Source organism: Amblyraja radiata, chromosome 14 (assembly GCF_010909765.2).
Source record: "Amblyraja radiata isolate CabotCenter1 chromosome 14, sAmbRad1.1.pri, whole genome shotgun sequence".
In the NCBI taxonomy this organism is placed as follows: domain Eukaryota; kingdom Metazoa; phylum Chordata; class Chondrichthyes; order Rajiformes; family Rajidae; genus Amblyraja; species Amblyraja radiata.
Genome location: NC_045969.1, coordinates 12,174,632 through 12,190,513, shown reverse-complemented (window position 1 = coordinate 12,190,513; position 15,882 = coordinate 12,174,632). Strand labels below are relative to the sequence as shown.

The 15,882-nt window shown below is 43.7% G+C and overlaps 1 protein-coding gene across 1 annotated transcript in view; it reads left to right on the top strand.

Moving 5' to 3' along the window:
• Positions 1-15,882, top strand: part of c2cd2 (C2 calcium dependent domain containing 2) — a 47,358-nt gene that overhangs the window by 9,322 nt on the left and 22,154 nt on the right. Inside the window, exons 2-4 of the mRNA XM_033032535.1 lie at positions 2,032-2,127; positions 10,607-10,726; positions 14,664-14,765. Coding sequence (XP_032888426.1) covers positions 2,032-2,127; positions 10,607-10,726; positions 14,664-14,765 — 318 coding nt within the window. The remainder of the gene's footprint in view (positions 1-2,031; positions 2,128-10,606; positions 10,727-14,663; positions 14,766-15,882) is intronic.

Sequence of the window (15,882 nt, the reverse complement as noted above, 5' to 3'; positions counted from 1 at the left end):
TAGCGTCTTTTTTCAGAAACCAGCATCTGCGGTTCCCTGACTTAACCTGCTGTCTTTGTTTTTTCTGTGATGCAAGAGTTTAGCTTCGGGATTCAGTGCGGAAACAGGCCCTTTAGCCCATCGGGTCCGCGCTGACCGGCGATCCCCGCACGTTAACACTATCCTACACACGCTGGGGACAATTTACAATTTTACCAAGCCAATTAGCCTACAAACCTATATGTCTAAGGAGTGTGGGAGGAGACTGGAGCACCTGGAGAAAACTTACACAGGTCACGGGGAGAACGTACAAACAACCTACAGACAGCACCCGTAGTTAGGATGGGACTTGGGTCTCTGGCGCTGTAATGCAGCAACTCTACCGCTGCGCCACTGTGCCGAGTTTGAAGTTAATTTGGGAGATGTTGTTGAAGCTATTACAATTACAGTCTTCTAAAGGTGTCGGGACGGGATCTCGTATAGGAAAGGATTAGAGGGTTACAGGGCAAACGGGACTGGTTCAAGTAGACACCTTGTTCGGTGTGGATGAATTGGGCCGCGGAGCCTGTTTCTGTGCTGTATAACTGACTATATTGTATCTCTTTTTTTGACATCGTATTTCACTTGCTATACACTGAGGAACAATGGTCTTACAGTCATGGTCTTCATCTCGGTGAGGAATGGGGTCTATTGTAGAACCTGGTACAGGCTGTTCCAGAAGTGTGTCAGTATTTGCAGGATATATTCAGAAATAGATCTACCCCTGACGATTTAATTATTTCCCTTGGATACCAAATGATTTGAAGAACTGTTTGTCCTTGCTGAAAGAGTCATCTGTGCTATTAGACGATGTGTGGTCTTGAAAGCACACGAGCTGTGATAATGGGCCATTGACATCATTGGAGGCAAGCTCCACACAAGTGACAATCTGTGCAGGAAGGAACTGCAGATGCTGGCTTACACCGAAGGATAGACACAAAATGCTGGAGTAACTCAGCGGGACAGGCAGCACCTCTGGATAGAGGGAATGGGTGACGTTTTGGGTCAAGACCCTTCTTCAGACCTTGAGAGTCGGGAGAGGGAAACTAGAGATATGGAATGGTAAAGTGCGAAAACGAGATCGAAGGGGATGAAGATCAAGGAAAATGTAGAATAGATCCACCTGTAACAGGATGGGTTATGTCCGTCAGTATTCTTTTAAGAATTGAATTGCTGTAATTGTGAAAATAAAGAAGCCATTCCTTGATTTGGACATTTGGCTTTAAGTTTATTATTGTCATGCGTAGTGAGGTACTGTGAAAGGCTTTATTTTGCAGGCTATCCAATCAGATAATATAAAACATAAATACAGCCAAGTCAAACTCTTGTTCAGTAGGTAGAGGGGAAGATACTGAGTGCAGAATATAGTTCTCAGCATTGTAGTGCATCAGTTAGATAGATAAAGTCCACTGTCCTGCAATGGGAGAGAGGTGAATCAGACAGTACCCTAGCTTATGAAAGGACTGTTCACAAGCCTGATAACAGAGGGGAAGAAGCTGTTCCTGAGTCCAGTGGTGCGCGGGGTTGGCGGGATGAGTAGGGGGATGGTGGATGGGGGGGGACGAAGGAGATGGGGGGGGGGGGGGGGGGGAAGGGGAGGGTGGGGGGGGAAGGGGCGGGTGGGTGGACGGGCGTGCGGGGAGGTTCGGGGATTGGTGGGTGCTCGCTGTTAGCCAGAATTTAATTCGAGCAGCTGCAAAAAAGTGGTTAGAAGTGCAGGTAAGTGGTGTAGTATCTTGCAAATATTCTGATTGCATAAAGAGCATAGTACAAATAATTATATATTTCTTGGTTATCACAAACATAAATTGCACGTTAGTTTTTTTTAATGCAAACTTTTAAAGTTTCGCATTTAAGAGTATGCATTACCTTTCATTTGTGCCCGTATGTTACAAGTACTGTATACCTGAACAATACTGCAATGGGCATCTAGCTTTTCAGACTATGATAGATTGCACTTTAGGGAATGGTTATTCAATAATTGACTCTTTTTCTCTCTCTCTCTCTTTTAAGAGTTCATTGCAGCTTACTATTGACAATGTGGGTCCGTATTCATCTCCTCTGTCTCTGAGTCGTGTGACCAGTGTTATCAAATCCGCACAACACTTGGTGAGTACCATGTAGCATCTGTGTGTAATAGGATTCGCATTGGTTTGATTTTATTTTCATTCTGATTGGGAATGGAATCCATTCAAGTTTCTCCAGTTTGGAATTGGGGATAGACATTACTCTTGAAGCTCCAATATATATTGAGATCCCCACCTCGTGCCATTTACAAGTTTATAACAAGCTCCACACTTGTTAATGCAGTTGTTCAGACATGTATCGTGTATTTATCCGAGAGGATAATTTATAGATATCGATAGGGTAGGTTTAGAAGTTTAGTTTATAGATACAACGCGGAAACAGGCCCACCGTGGCCCCACCGACCAGCGACCCCCGCGCATTCACACTATCTTACATTAGGGACAATTTTTACATGTACACCAAGCCAATTAACCTGCAAACCTGTGCGTCTTTGGAGTGTGGGAGGAAACCGTAGATCTCAGAGGAAAACCCACGCGGTCACTGGAAGAAGGTACAAACTCCCGTAGTCGGGATCGAACCTGGCACTCCGGCATTGTAAGGCGGCAACTTTACCGCTGTGCTACCGTGCCTCCCCTAACAGGCTTAAATTGGTCATATGAGCCTAGTGGGCAGGTGGAACTAGTGTAGATGGGGCATGTTGGTCAGAGTGGGCAGGTTGGACTGAAGGGCCTGTTGTCATGCTGTTTGACTATGAGGAAGTGCAAATTAGGCAACGTTCTTTCTCGCCTCTTATGCTGGGCACAATGTGGGCATTGACTGAATCCTGAGAGCAGATGATAATTTGTTTATTCTGATATCCTTAGACCCTTCATTCAACTTTAACCACCTCATTTGACCCTGCCAATGTTTACTGATGGATGGAGCGAGGAGACTGGTGGGGTAACCTATAGCATTTGAACAATATGATCATCCAATTGCCCATCTGAAGAAGGGTTTCGGCCCTAAAATGTTGCCTATTTCCTTCGCTCCATAGATGCCGCTGCACCCGCCAAGTTTCTCCAGCATTTTTGTGTATGCCCAATTTAATTCTCCCCCCGCCCCCCCCCCCCCGTGGAATGAAACCCCTAATATGAGTGCCTGCCTTCTCTGAAGTGCAGTGCTGAGGTATACAGTATTTGATGCGAACATTTGAGTTTGCCCACTAGTCTGCTCTTAAATCCCAATGAAAGAGCGATGCAAGTTTAATTTTTATCCAACTAGACTATGATACTCATTTGCGGAAGCGGGTGGAAATTAACTTGGAAATTTTATTGTAAAGATGGCAACGGAAGCCTCAGTTTAGTTTATTGTCACGGGTACCGAAGTACAGTGAAAAGATTTTGTTGTGAGCTATCCAGTCAGCAGAAAGACAATACATGATTACAATCAAGCCATTTACAGTGTCTAGATAAATGATAAGGGAATAATGTTTAGTGCAAGGTAAAGCCAGTAAAGTCCATTAAGGATAGTCCAAGGGTCACCAAAGAGGTAGATAGTAGTTCAGCATTGCTCTCTGCACTATTTTCATTGTACATCTGTACACGTGACAATAATAAACTAAACTAAATCAAAAGATGAGCGTATTTCTGGGGACCTGGAGCATGCCAATTACTATGTATGAAGAGGCTTCAGTTGATATAATTCAAAGATACCAGCTTGCATATCTACAGTGACTCAATGTTTTGGCTAACATACAGCATGAGCCCCTGTTTTATCAACACTATTTCCTTCCATTTCAAGGCTCACCATTAACGTTCTCTGTCATTTTAATTTTGTTCCCTTCAGGTCATTCTGTGATTGCCATGTACAATCCATTTTGATCTCTTTAGACCCCTTCAAATAACTTTTTTGGATATTTATTTAAATGAACTAATCTTATCCTAGGAAGAGGAAATGGAATTGGCAGAGATGGTATGGTGCTGCTGTGGCAGGAAGCTACGAGGCAAGTTAATGGAAAATGATCAAAATCCTCAGTTGTTTGAACTTTGGCAAGCTTAGTTTACTTTCCTAGTTGACATTACTTCCAATGGGATTAGAACAATGTCATGTTTCTGCTCTGTAAGCTTCTTGAGTGAACAGGGAAATAAGTCTCTATTAATTATTTCTCCATAGATTATTATTAATGCACACTGTACCTGTGCTATAACACCAGGATAAGTGCTCAACCAAGCCCAAAACCAAAGTAGCCTCTAAACTGCATTTACACAGTATGCTATAGGACTATAACTAACTATATAATAAGCTATCTACATGTACGCACACGCGCACACACACACACACACACACACACACACACACACACACACACACACACACACACACACACACACACACACACACACACACACACACACACACACACACACACACACACACACTCATCATATCATTAGGGTTATATACAATGGGATAGATTATTATAATTTAGGATCTAAAAGGTGAAGTTCTGTAACATGTTGTAATGTGTAAGAAAGAACTGCAGATGCGGGTTTGAATCAAAGGTAGACACAATGCTGGAGTAACTCAGCGGGTGAGGAACTATCTCTGGAGAGAAGAAATGGGTGATGTTTTGGCTCGAGACCCTTCTTCAGACTGAAGTCAGGGGAGGGGGTGGGACAAAGATAGAATGTAGGTGGAGACAGTAAGACTAGTGGGAGAACTGGGAAGGGGGAGGGGACGGAGAGAGAAAGCAAGGGCTATCTGAAGTTAGAGAAGTCAATGTTCATACCGCTGGGGTGTAAACTACCCAAGTGAAATATGAAGTGCTGTGTAATGATTATTTTTTAACCATTCTCCCCTTATAATATTGTTCTCCACTGCTTATAATGAATAAAGCATGGTATTTTATTTTAAATACAGTTGTTCCTTGATTTACAAAGGGCTTGTGTAATGGGAAAATATTTCATGAAATGAATGGTGTTTGAGTCAAAAATGTATCTTGTTGGTTTTCCCCTTTAGCTCGATCTACTGTATTTGAGTTTGAACTGATCATATCTACGTATGGTACATCTGATATGTTCGGATAGCATACAAAGCTTTCAGCTGTACATCGATACTACAAACAACAATAATAAACCTAAACCTACAGTCTCTGGTGATATTCTGAAGTCATGGTTTAAAAAAGACCTAAGCACTTACAAAGACAACAATATGTGTAAATTAAACAAAATTATTTATATTATAAAATATGATTTTATATTATAAAATATCAAATCTAAAATTAAGGTAATAAAAATATGAACAATGTTCTTTTTGGGGCACTCGTCGAGAAAAGCATACCAGGTCCTGAAGGATCTTGTCTGATCTCGATTAAGTACCAAATACATAGAAACAGCCCATTGAGTCCATGTGCAAGAGTATCCAGGCTTTGGCCCCATTTTCAAAGTTCCAGCTGCAGCTGACTATAAAGGCCCGTTCAGTTCAGTTTAGTTTATTGCCACGTGTACCGAGGTACAGTGAAAAGCTATTTGTTGTGTGCTAACCAGTCAGGAAAAAGACAATACATTATTACAATTGATCCATTTACAGATGATGCTCGATTTACGATGCCTCGACTTACGATATTTCGACTTTACGAGCGACAAGCGCTCGGCAACGGCAGCTAAAAAGTATTATTGTGAATGAATTGTGAATAGAAGGGAGGTTGGTTTGTGTGATGGTCTGGGCTGCCTCCACAATTCGCTGCAATTTCTTGCGGTCTTGGATGGAGCTGTTTCCAAACCAAGGTGTAATGCGTCCTGATAAAATGCTTTCTATGGTGCCCCTGTAGCAACCTTTGCCACGATCGGATCGTCCAGCGAACTGTAGTCCCTCTCTGTCGGCTGCTTTCAGCCCGCAGTTGACCTTGAGGGCATGATAGGCAAGACCCTCCGGTTCTTCTTACAGGCCCTTTGGTCCAGCGTCCCCAGCCGTTGCAGACTTCATCCACTTCCTCTCCGGTTCCCGGTCATCGGGGGTGAGCGTGCTCAGGCACGGTGCCTCCCTATCCCAGTTCCGCGGTGGGTGAGCCAGGCTGTATTGTATGGCCATGGCTTGCCGATTCTACAATAACCTGTTGAGCCATATTTTCAGTACTCGCTTGGTGCCAGTCCTCAATTGCGAAGGTATTTGCATCAATGATCGGTGTGAACAGCAATTGACCACATCGCAGCTGCCAATAGGATAATGGATAACGATCCTTGTTGGCACAGTTGGGCCTGGGATTTATTTCACTTGCTTTTGCTAATGTCAATAGAATCTCTCTCTCTGTTCCGTGATAATCATTTGATACAGCTTTGTAAATCAGGGTCATGTAACTTGCTGACTATGACAGAGATAGGTGAACTGTCTTAAACTGAAGACTGTAAATCCAGCTATCCTGCATTTATTGATTCATTCGTAGGTTTCTTGCAGTTATTCAGATTACCTACAGAATTCTTCAACATCTCTTGAGTGTTGGCAGTAGAATTGCTGTCTTACAGCACCAGAGACCTGATTTCGATCCCGTCTACGGGTGCTGACTGTGCAGAGCTTGTACGTTCTCCCCGTGACCATGTGGGTTTTCTGCGGGAGCTCCGGTTTCTTCCCACCCTCCATAGACGTGCAGGCTTGTAGGTTAATTGGCTTTGGTAAAAATTGTGGTGATGGCTGGTCGGCACTGAGTTGGTGGGCCAAAGGTCCTGTTTCAATGCGGTATCACTAACCTAAACTAAACTCCAGAGTGTGGTAGGCTGAGGGGAGACCCGATGGAAGTTCATCAAATTTAAGTGAGGGATGGATAGGATAGTTGGTCCAAGTCTAATCCCATGATGGAAGTGTCAAAGACTAGAGGGCACAGCTTTAAGGCCAGTGAGAGAAAGTCTAAATGATATGTGCGGGGATAATTTTTCCATGGTGGTAGATACCCGGAGTATAACTTAGTTTAGTTTTATCACGTGTACCGAGATACAGTAAAAAGCTTTTTGTTGCACACTATCCAGTCAGTGAAAAGCCAATACATGATTACAATCAAACTGTACACTGTGTACAGAGATAGGATGAAGGGTATAATGTTTAGTGCAAGATAAAGTGCAGTAAAGTGTGATCAAAGTTAGTTCAGAGGTCTCCAATGAGGTGACTGGGGGTTCAGGATGGTTCTCTAGTTGGTGAGAGGGCGGTTCATTTGCCTGACAACAGCTGGGAAGAAACTGTCCCTGTGTTGCCGGGGTGGTGGTGAAGCATTCATGATTGTGATGTTTGGAGCATCTAGACAGGCACATGTATCACGCCCTGGATGGGTAACTCAAAAGCCCAGGAGCAAAGGAGATTACAATAAGTGGTGAACGCTGACTGGTCCATCACGGGTACTGTCCTCCACACCATTGAAGGGAAGTACAGGAGGCGCTGCCTCATAAAGGCAGCCAGCATCATCAAGGACCCACACCACCCTGGTCATGCTCTCATTTCATTCCTGCCATCGGGAAGAAGGTATCGGGGTCTGAAAACTAACGTTCAAGACCAGCTTCCCAACGACCATCGGGCTATTGAACGCTACGATCTTCAACTAAACTATGAACTGCCCTGATTGCATTAGGGACTTTGTTTTGTTTATCAATAGCAGACCAGTTTGAAGGGCTGAATGGCCTAGTATTTTCTATAAAAATTGCAGAATCTCTGTGGAACATTTACGACTACCAGTTCAATGTCCAGACTAGACAGGAAATTATATATTTGAAGGATTTCTGGGTCATCAATATGCCAAACACTACCTTCAACAACCAATGTCATCAAAATAATTATTTGGCAATAGGATACCATTTTTGTTCACAGCATTATGTACATTTTGCTATTAACTGCAAAATGTTTCTACTGAGCTGTTAACAATCTTGCACTAACAAATCAAAGTACTGACTAGTGGAGATTTAAAACATAAAACAAGTCATCAACAACCTAAATATAATAATAATAATAATAATAATAATAAATTTTATTTTCGGGCTCCTTTCAAGGTCACCTTACAAAGATTAAACAGAAGAGGAAAAAAAACATAGTCGGAGAAAAATAAATAATAAGGACATCATCAATACACAAATTAAAGATAGAAATCGCTCCAAAGACACAAAATCAAAAAATCAAAAAAAACACAATCTGAAGAGAGCAGCGGCAGCTAAAGCGCGCCAGCGTCCACTCTCTCTTCCGACAGCCATCTTGGACACAGACTAACAAAGTACCTTACACACAGAAAGGTGTGTGGGGAAGGCACTGTGGGGGAAGGCACAAAAGTCCAGTCCCCAACCCCAGTTCTCCCAAAAGTCAGGCCTATTAAGGCCACCGCTGTTGCCTCAACGGAGGCCCGATGTTCCTGGCCGTTCTAGCCGGATGGTCTTGCCCCGGCGTCGGGAGAATCCTCACAGCGGCTGGGCCACCTGGAACGGCCGCTTCCTAGCAGGGGATTGTCGGCTTCCGAAGCCGACGAGGACGCACCGAGTTGGAGCTCCCAGGCTCCTGATGTTAATGTCGGCGCCGCCCGCTCCGCTCCGCAGCCCGGAGATGTTGCTCTCGGCGGTCCAGCTCACTGGAGCTCCAGCGCGTCGATCCAGCGCGGCGACCCAGGCAAGGCATCGCCCGCTCCGCGATGGCGCTCCAGCACTGTGCCACCACCGAAGCCGAGGTGCTGGGCGGTCCCCACCAGGAAACGGCGCTCCAAGCCCGCTGGTAGGCCACGATGACGGGTCGACGGGCAGCCCAGAGAAAAAGCTGCCTCACCGACCAGGTAGGGACCTAGAAGTAAGGTTACCTCCTTCCCCCCACAATAAGAAGTCCATTTCTCCGAAAAAACGACGAACAAAACTAACTAAAAACTGGAAAAAAAAATGAATTAAACGGACGGCTGCTGGTTAGCAGCCGTTCCCCAAGATGGCTCCTCCTCCTTTAGTATATAGTATCTAGTTCTAGTTTTCTTCCTATATCACTTTAGCCCCCAAAATACACTGTGTTCTTCAGGATACAGATCACCTTGCTTGCACAAATCCAACTTTACGCAAACTTTCCCATACATTTTAAAGGATTTTTCAAGCTACCGATCACATGTTTCTTGGTATTCATCAATCACTGGATGCAGTATGTATACCCAGTATGTATTGGCATCATGGTCAACACCGATATGGAGGGCTGAAGGGCCTGCTGCTGTGCTGTAGTATTCTATGTACTATGTTTAATTTTGACAGCAGTCAATATGTGGCACCTTATCAATGGCTTTTTGGATGCCCATATTTGCATGTCAGTTGCATTTCCCTTTTTGATGCCTCATCATTAAAAATCCAATATAAAGTTATAGACTTGTTTCTGTTTTTAAATCAATGCTTTTCTTTTCTAATCAATTAACATGTGACTAAGTGATTGTTAATTATGTCCCTAACTAAATCTGTTTCTAGGTCTTTCCCCTCCCTCAAGGTGAAACTATAGTTAATTTCTATATTTTTTCTGGATATACGAGTTTTGTTTATTGTCACGTGTACCGAGATGCAATGAAAAGCTTTTGCTGCATGCTCACCAGTCAGCGGGACGACAGTACGTGATTACAATCGAGCCATCCATAGTGTACAGATACATGATAAAGGGAATAATGCGAATAACATATAGTGCAAGGTAAAATCCAATCAGAGATAGTCCAAGGGTATGCCAGGACCCCTCTCTAGTTGTTGGTAGGATGGATCAGTCGCCTGGTAAAAGCCGGAAAGAAACTGTCCCTGAATCTGGAGGTGTGCGATAACACACTTCTATACCTTCCCGTCCAAACGTGGTGGTGGAGGCAGTGATGGTAGTGCCGTTTAAGAGGCTTTTGGGTAGCGCATGGAAGTGTAGTGATTGGAGATACGGATCATGTACAGGCTAATGAGATATGTTTAAGTTGGCATCCTGTTCGACACAAACGATGTGGGCCAAAGGGCCTGTTCCTGTGCTGTACTGTTCTCTCTGTTCTAATGCCGACCCGAGTGTCGGATAATTGAGACCAGGCATGAGTGGTGCTTGCACCAGTGACTGTTGGCACTTGTGGGTGAAGTACCTCAAAGGTTATAGGGAGAGGGCAAGACAATGGAGTTAGGAGGGATAGATAGATCAGCCATGATTGAATGGCGAAGTAGACTTGATGGGCCGAATGGCCTGATTCTGCTCCTATTACTTATGACACGAGGAATTACAGATGCTGGCTTGCAAAAAAAAAAAAAAGACACACCGTGCTGGATTAACTCATCGGGCCAGGTAACATCTGGGAGAACATAAATAGGTGACGTTTTGGGAGAACATAAATAGGTGACGTTTTGGGAGAACATAAATAGGTGACGTTTTGGGTCGGTGCCTTTCTTCAGACTACCTTGATTTGCTTTTAAAGGAAAAATATTATTTAATAATATATTAAAGCATAAAGTTTGAATTATAATCATTTTGATCTATTGCACACTCCTTCCATTTTCATCAAATTAATCTGTGACAAGTTAATTGGAAGGTAATGTGCTGAACCGGTGCAGACGCTTCACTGAACCTGCTGTCAATTTGGTTACAGGTACTTGGATGCCACGTGACTGGCGAATATGCCCAGTTTTCTATCACTGTGACGCAGGAGTCTCCCGTTGCTGTGGCAATGGAATCCTTTAATGTCCACATGTCTCCACTTCACGTCGAGGTACAGCTTGGAAAATCTTGTGTACAATTATCAATATTCCATGGCAGCAAACAGTGAAATGGGGGTTGGACATTTTTCTGAGGCAGCTCCTCCTGTTGCTCCCTTCATTGGTGGGGAGGTCAGTACTCATGGTGGGCTGTGCACTGTCCCTCAATCTTCTACGTTCCCATGTTTATGCATGTTCCATTTAAAATGAATATCACTTTTTAACATGTTCTATGCATCCATGGGGAATAGGGAATGCAGGCTAGGTGAATATGGCCTGCATGGATGAGAATTGCTTAAAATAATTACTGTACAAATCAACACTGTATGCAAAAATAATTTCACTGTACCTGTGGAACCAGGCCCTTCTGCTCGCAGAGTCCGAGCCGACCAGCGAAAACCTCGGCACATGTGATGATGAAGAACCATTGAACCATTAAACTGGACCATTAGTGTTCTCTGTGTAAACATTTAAACCAAATGCTGAACTATCACCTCCCCTCTTAAATAACAATGTCGTACAGTGTAATTCTACACTGTAAATCTAATTGATATCGAACCTACTTTCTCTTGTACGTTGAGTAGCAAAACCTGTAGTAACTGGATCATTGTCCTCTGAAACTTAAAGCAGAGAGTTGAACAGCATGGAAATAGGCTCTTCTGCACAATTTGCCCATGCTAACCAAGTTACCAACCTGATCTAGTCTCATTTACCTGCATTTGACCCATCAACTGCTAACCCTTTCCTATCCCATCCAGATGGCTTCTAAATGTTGTAATTGTACCCGCCTCTACCATTTCCTCTGGAGGCTCAGCCCATATACCCAACCACCCTCGAGGTGAAAAAATATCCCTTGGATCCCATTTGAATCTTTCCCCTCTCGTCTAAAATCAATGCACTCTAGTTTTGGACTCTCCCATCTCTGGGGAGGGGGGATATCTTATCCATGTTCCTAATGAATTTATAAACATCTATAAAGTTATCCCTCGGCCTCCTTTGCTCCACAGAGGACAGTCCAAGACTTGAGTCTGAAGAAGGATTCGACCTGAAATGTCACCCTTTCCTTCTCACCAGAGAGGCTGCCTGTCCCCGCTGAGTCACTCCAAGAGAGAGCTAGATAGGGCTCTTAAAGATAGTGGAGTCTGGGGATATGGGGGAAAAGGCAGGAACGGGGTACTGATTGGGGATGATCAGCCATGATCACATTGAATGGCGGTGCTGGCTTGAAGGGCCGAATGGCCTACTCCTGCGTCTATTGTCTATTGTCAAGCTTTCCATTCCTGGCAACATCCATGTGAATGTTTTCTGCACCCGCTTAGCCTAATCATATCCCTGTAGAATGGTAATAAAACAGTGCTCAATATCCCAGGCATTATCTCTTCAACATCTTGGTGCCAAACATGATGCCAAGACAAACTCTTTTATCTGTCTGTACATAATCCGCATCCCACCATTCCCTGTATATCCAATTTGTAAGTCCCTTAAATGCCACTATTGTATCTGTCTCTGCCTCCACCCTTGGCAGTGCTTTCTGTGTAAACTAAAAATGTCCCAAGTGCACCCTTTTTTTTTATTTTGCCCCTCTCACCTTAAAGTTATGCCCTTAAATATTTATTTTTTTAATCCTGGGAAAATGGTTCTGACGGTCTACCCTATTGATGTCTCTCGTACTTCTATCATGGCTCCCGTCAACCTCCAGTGTTCCAGAGGCAAGTTTGTCCAATCTCTCCTTGTAGCTAGCACCCTGTAATCCAGGCATCATACTGGTAAACCTCCTCTGCACCATTTCCAAAGCATGCTTGCATATTGTCGGAACTGAGGCGCAACCATGCACAGTAACAGAAACCTGCAGGTTTGCACACATTGTCATCTGTGTGGATTTTAGAATTGCACATTTCTTCACGTTTCATTGAACCCAACACAAGATTAGTTGTGCAGGAAGGAACTGCAGATGCTGGTTTAAACTGAAGATGGACACAAAATGCTGGAGTAAGTCAGCGGGACAGGCAGCATCTCTGGAGAGAAGGAATGGGTGACGTTTCAGGTCGAGACCCTTCCTTCTCTCCAGAGATGCTGCCTGTCCTGAGTTACTCCAGCATTTTGCGTCTATCCAAGATGAGTTATTTTGACCCTTAGTGGCTTTGTGGAGGCCGTTGACAACAGCCAGGTTTAGTTTGGCTTCTTTTATATTGCATTTTACACCACTCTGAGAATGCTGGACTTTAATTGTAAATGCAATGCCAATGCACAATAATAAGGCTCTTGTGTTGGTTGCTGATAATACTCTTGATTGTCCTTTGCAGTTTGTTTTTGGAATAACTGAACTCCTACTTTCTGGGTTTTTTTCCCCCTCTCCCTGCTTTATTTATGATGCTCTTGGTTCTTGATTGTTAGCTTTTTCTTCTCTTAAAAGATCATGTGTACAAAATCATGAGAGGAATAGATCGGATGGACGAACAGTCTCACTCAGAGTAGGGGAATGGAGAACCAGAGAACAGGTTTAAGGTGAGGGGGGGGGGAAAGATTTAATAGGAACCTGATAGGTAACTATTTTACACAAAAGTTGGTGGATGTATGGAACGAGCTGCCAGAAGAGGTACATGGTTAGGGCAGGTTTAACGGCGATATGGGGCAAACACAGGCAGGTGGGGCTCATGCAAATGGGACATGTTGGCTGGTGTGGGCAAGTTGGGCCGAAGTGCATGTTTCCATGCTGTATGACTCTATGCCTCTTTAACTGAATAATTCCTGTGACAAATATATCCACCAAACATATCTGTTCTGTGAGAGTCGCAGTACACTGTAAGTCCACATTGTTTTCTATTGACATGGTGACTGCGAGTCATTACCTTTGCTGTTTCTGAGGGCTTTTAAAATGCTTTATTATTCACTGCAATTTAGCAAAAATGTATGGTTGATCTTAAAGTAAATGACGTATTCTCAGGGTTACAGTAACAAACAAACAAAATTCAAACAGAATAAAGAAGAGTTCGTGCCAAATCCCAACATGGTATCATTAATTTTCAAAGTGCATTTCAGACGACTGCGAAAAGAACAGAGCCCCATTTCTTTAACAAGTACGCGGGCACAGTGGACTGTAAAGCCATTAATTCATCGAAGAAAGGAACGCCTGTGTGGTGACTTTCAAATAATTATGCTCGCTGATGGAAATTGTGGGCTGAGCTTATCACTCGCATGAAAATATTAATTTGAGATTCTGAAGAAGGGTCTCGACCCCGAAACGTCACCCATTCCTTCTCTTGTCATTCACAAGGAAAACTTTCTCCTAACACAGTATAATCTTTTGATGAGGAAATTGGAATTTTCATAATTTAAAGGCCTTTTTTGAGGTTAGTATAAAAATTGACAGATTCGTCATTTTAGTGTTTTAATCTGAGTTGACAGCTACCTGTCCAGTAAGAGGATGTCAGTCAGTGCTGTATGTTGGAGGGATCCATAACAGCAAACTCTGGGAGATCTATGGCGATCAGAAGTAGGATGAAAAAAGAAGCCATTGATGTAGATGCCTGTGTTGTAATTAGACACACAAAGTGGGCCTCGAGAGGGCTCCGTTCTAAATCGCAACATAAGTCCAGAAGCTATAGGAGCAGAATTAGGCCATTCGGCCCCTCAAGTCTGCTCCAACACGCCACTCAATCTATCCCTCTCAACGCCATTCTCCAGCCTTCTCCCCATAACCCCTGACACCCTTACTAATCTAGGAAAGGTACTTAAAGAGGAAGTTATGGTTTGTTCACTTCAGTGGGCGTGCAGAAGATGAGCAGAGGCAGGGAGGCACAACCACACATTTTAGGAATGCCATGTTAGGTATCCAATACAGTCCCACGTAACTCTAAACGTGCCAAACCACGGTCTGTGGTACAACTGAATCCCAATTTGCAATAGGATGGGGGAAGCCTACCTTTGGTAATTGTACTCCTGTTTCCACAGCTGATGATTGACATTGAAGACTCTGATGATGTAAAAGTCACATGGAATCTTCAGAATTGTCGAAGCTTAAATTTGAAGGTGACACCAAAAGTTAAAAAGGAGGTGAGTGCCTGAATTGTTTTGATTTTTCTGAAGATTTATTTGTCTTGTTATTTTACAGCTTTGGTTTACCGAATTAAGATGGTAGTAGGCGGATAAATTACGTTTTGGTAAAGGAGCAGTGCTTTTTATTTAGTTTAGAGATACAGCATGGAAACTGGCCCTTCGGCCCACTGAGTCCATGCTGGCCATCAATCATCCATTCACAATAGTTCTGTTATCCCACTTTCCTATCCGCTCCTTTACATTAGAGGCAGTTTACAGAAGCCAATTAATCAACAAATCTCACGCCTTTGGCCCCAAAACCTGGCGACTCTTGCATAAGGTCTCATTGGGCTGTTTCTATGCATTCTGAACTTATGAATGGCAATAATCTTACTTTTCCTTATTTCACTGTACCTGGGCACACACGATAACAAAGAACCATCAAAACCGAAGCACCCAAAACTGAAGCACCCGTAGGTAGAACGGCCAAACGTCACAGACAGCACCCAAGGTCAGGATCGAACCATGGTCTCGGGAGCTGTGACACAGCAGCTCTAGATTTTCTGAGCTATGATGGTGGAGGCAATAGACAATGGGTGCAGGAGTAGGTCATTCGGCCCTTCGAGCCTGCATTCAATATGATCATGGCTGATCATCCAACTCAGTATCCTGTACCTGCCTTCACTCCATACCCACTGATCCCTTTAGCCACAAGGGCCACATCTAACTCCCTCTTAAATATAGCCAATGAACTGGCCTCAACTACCTTCTGTGGCAGAGAGTTCCAGAGATTCACCACTCTCTGTGTGAAAAATGTTTTTCTCATCTCGGTCCTAAAGGATTTCCCCTCTATCCTCAAACTGTGACCCCTTGTCCTGGACTTCCCCAACATCGGGAACATCCCCTGACTCAGCTATGTTTAAGAGCTCTATCTAACTCTCTCTTGAAAGCATCCAGAGAATTGGCCTTCACTGCCTTCTGAGGCAGAGAATTCCACAGATTCACAACCCTCTGTGTGAAAAATGTTTTCCTCATCTCTGTTTTAAATGGCCTTACCCTTTATTCTTAAACTGTGGCCCCTGGTTCTGGACTCCCCCAACATCGGGAACATGTTTCCTGCCTCTAGCGTGTCCAA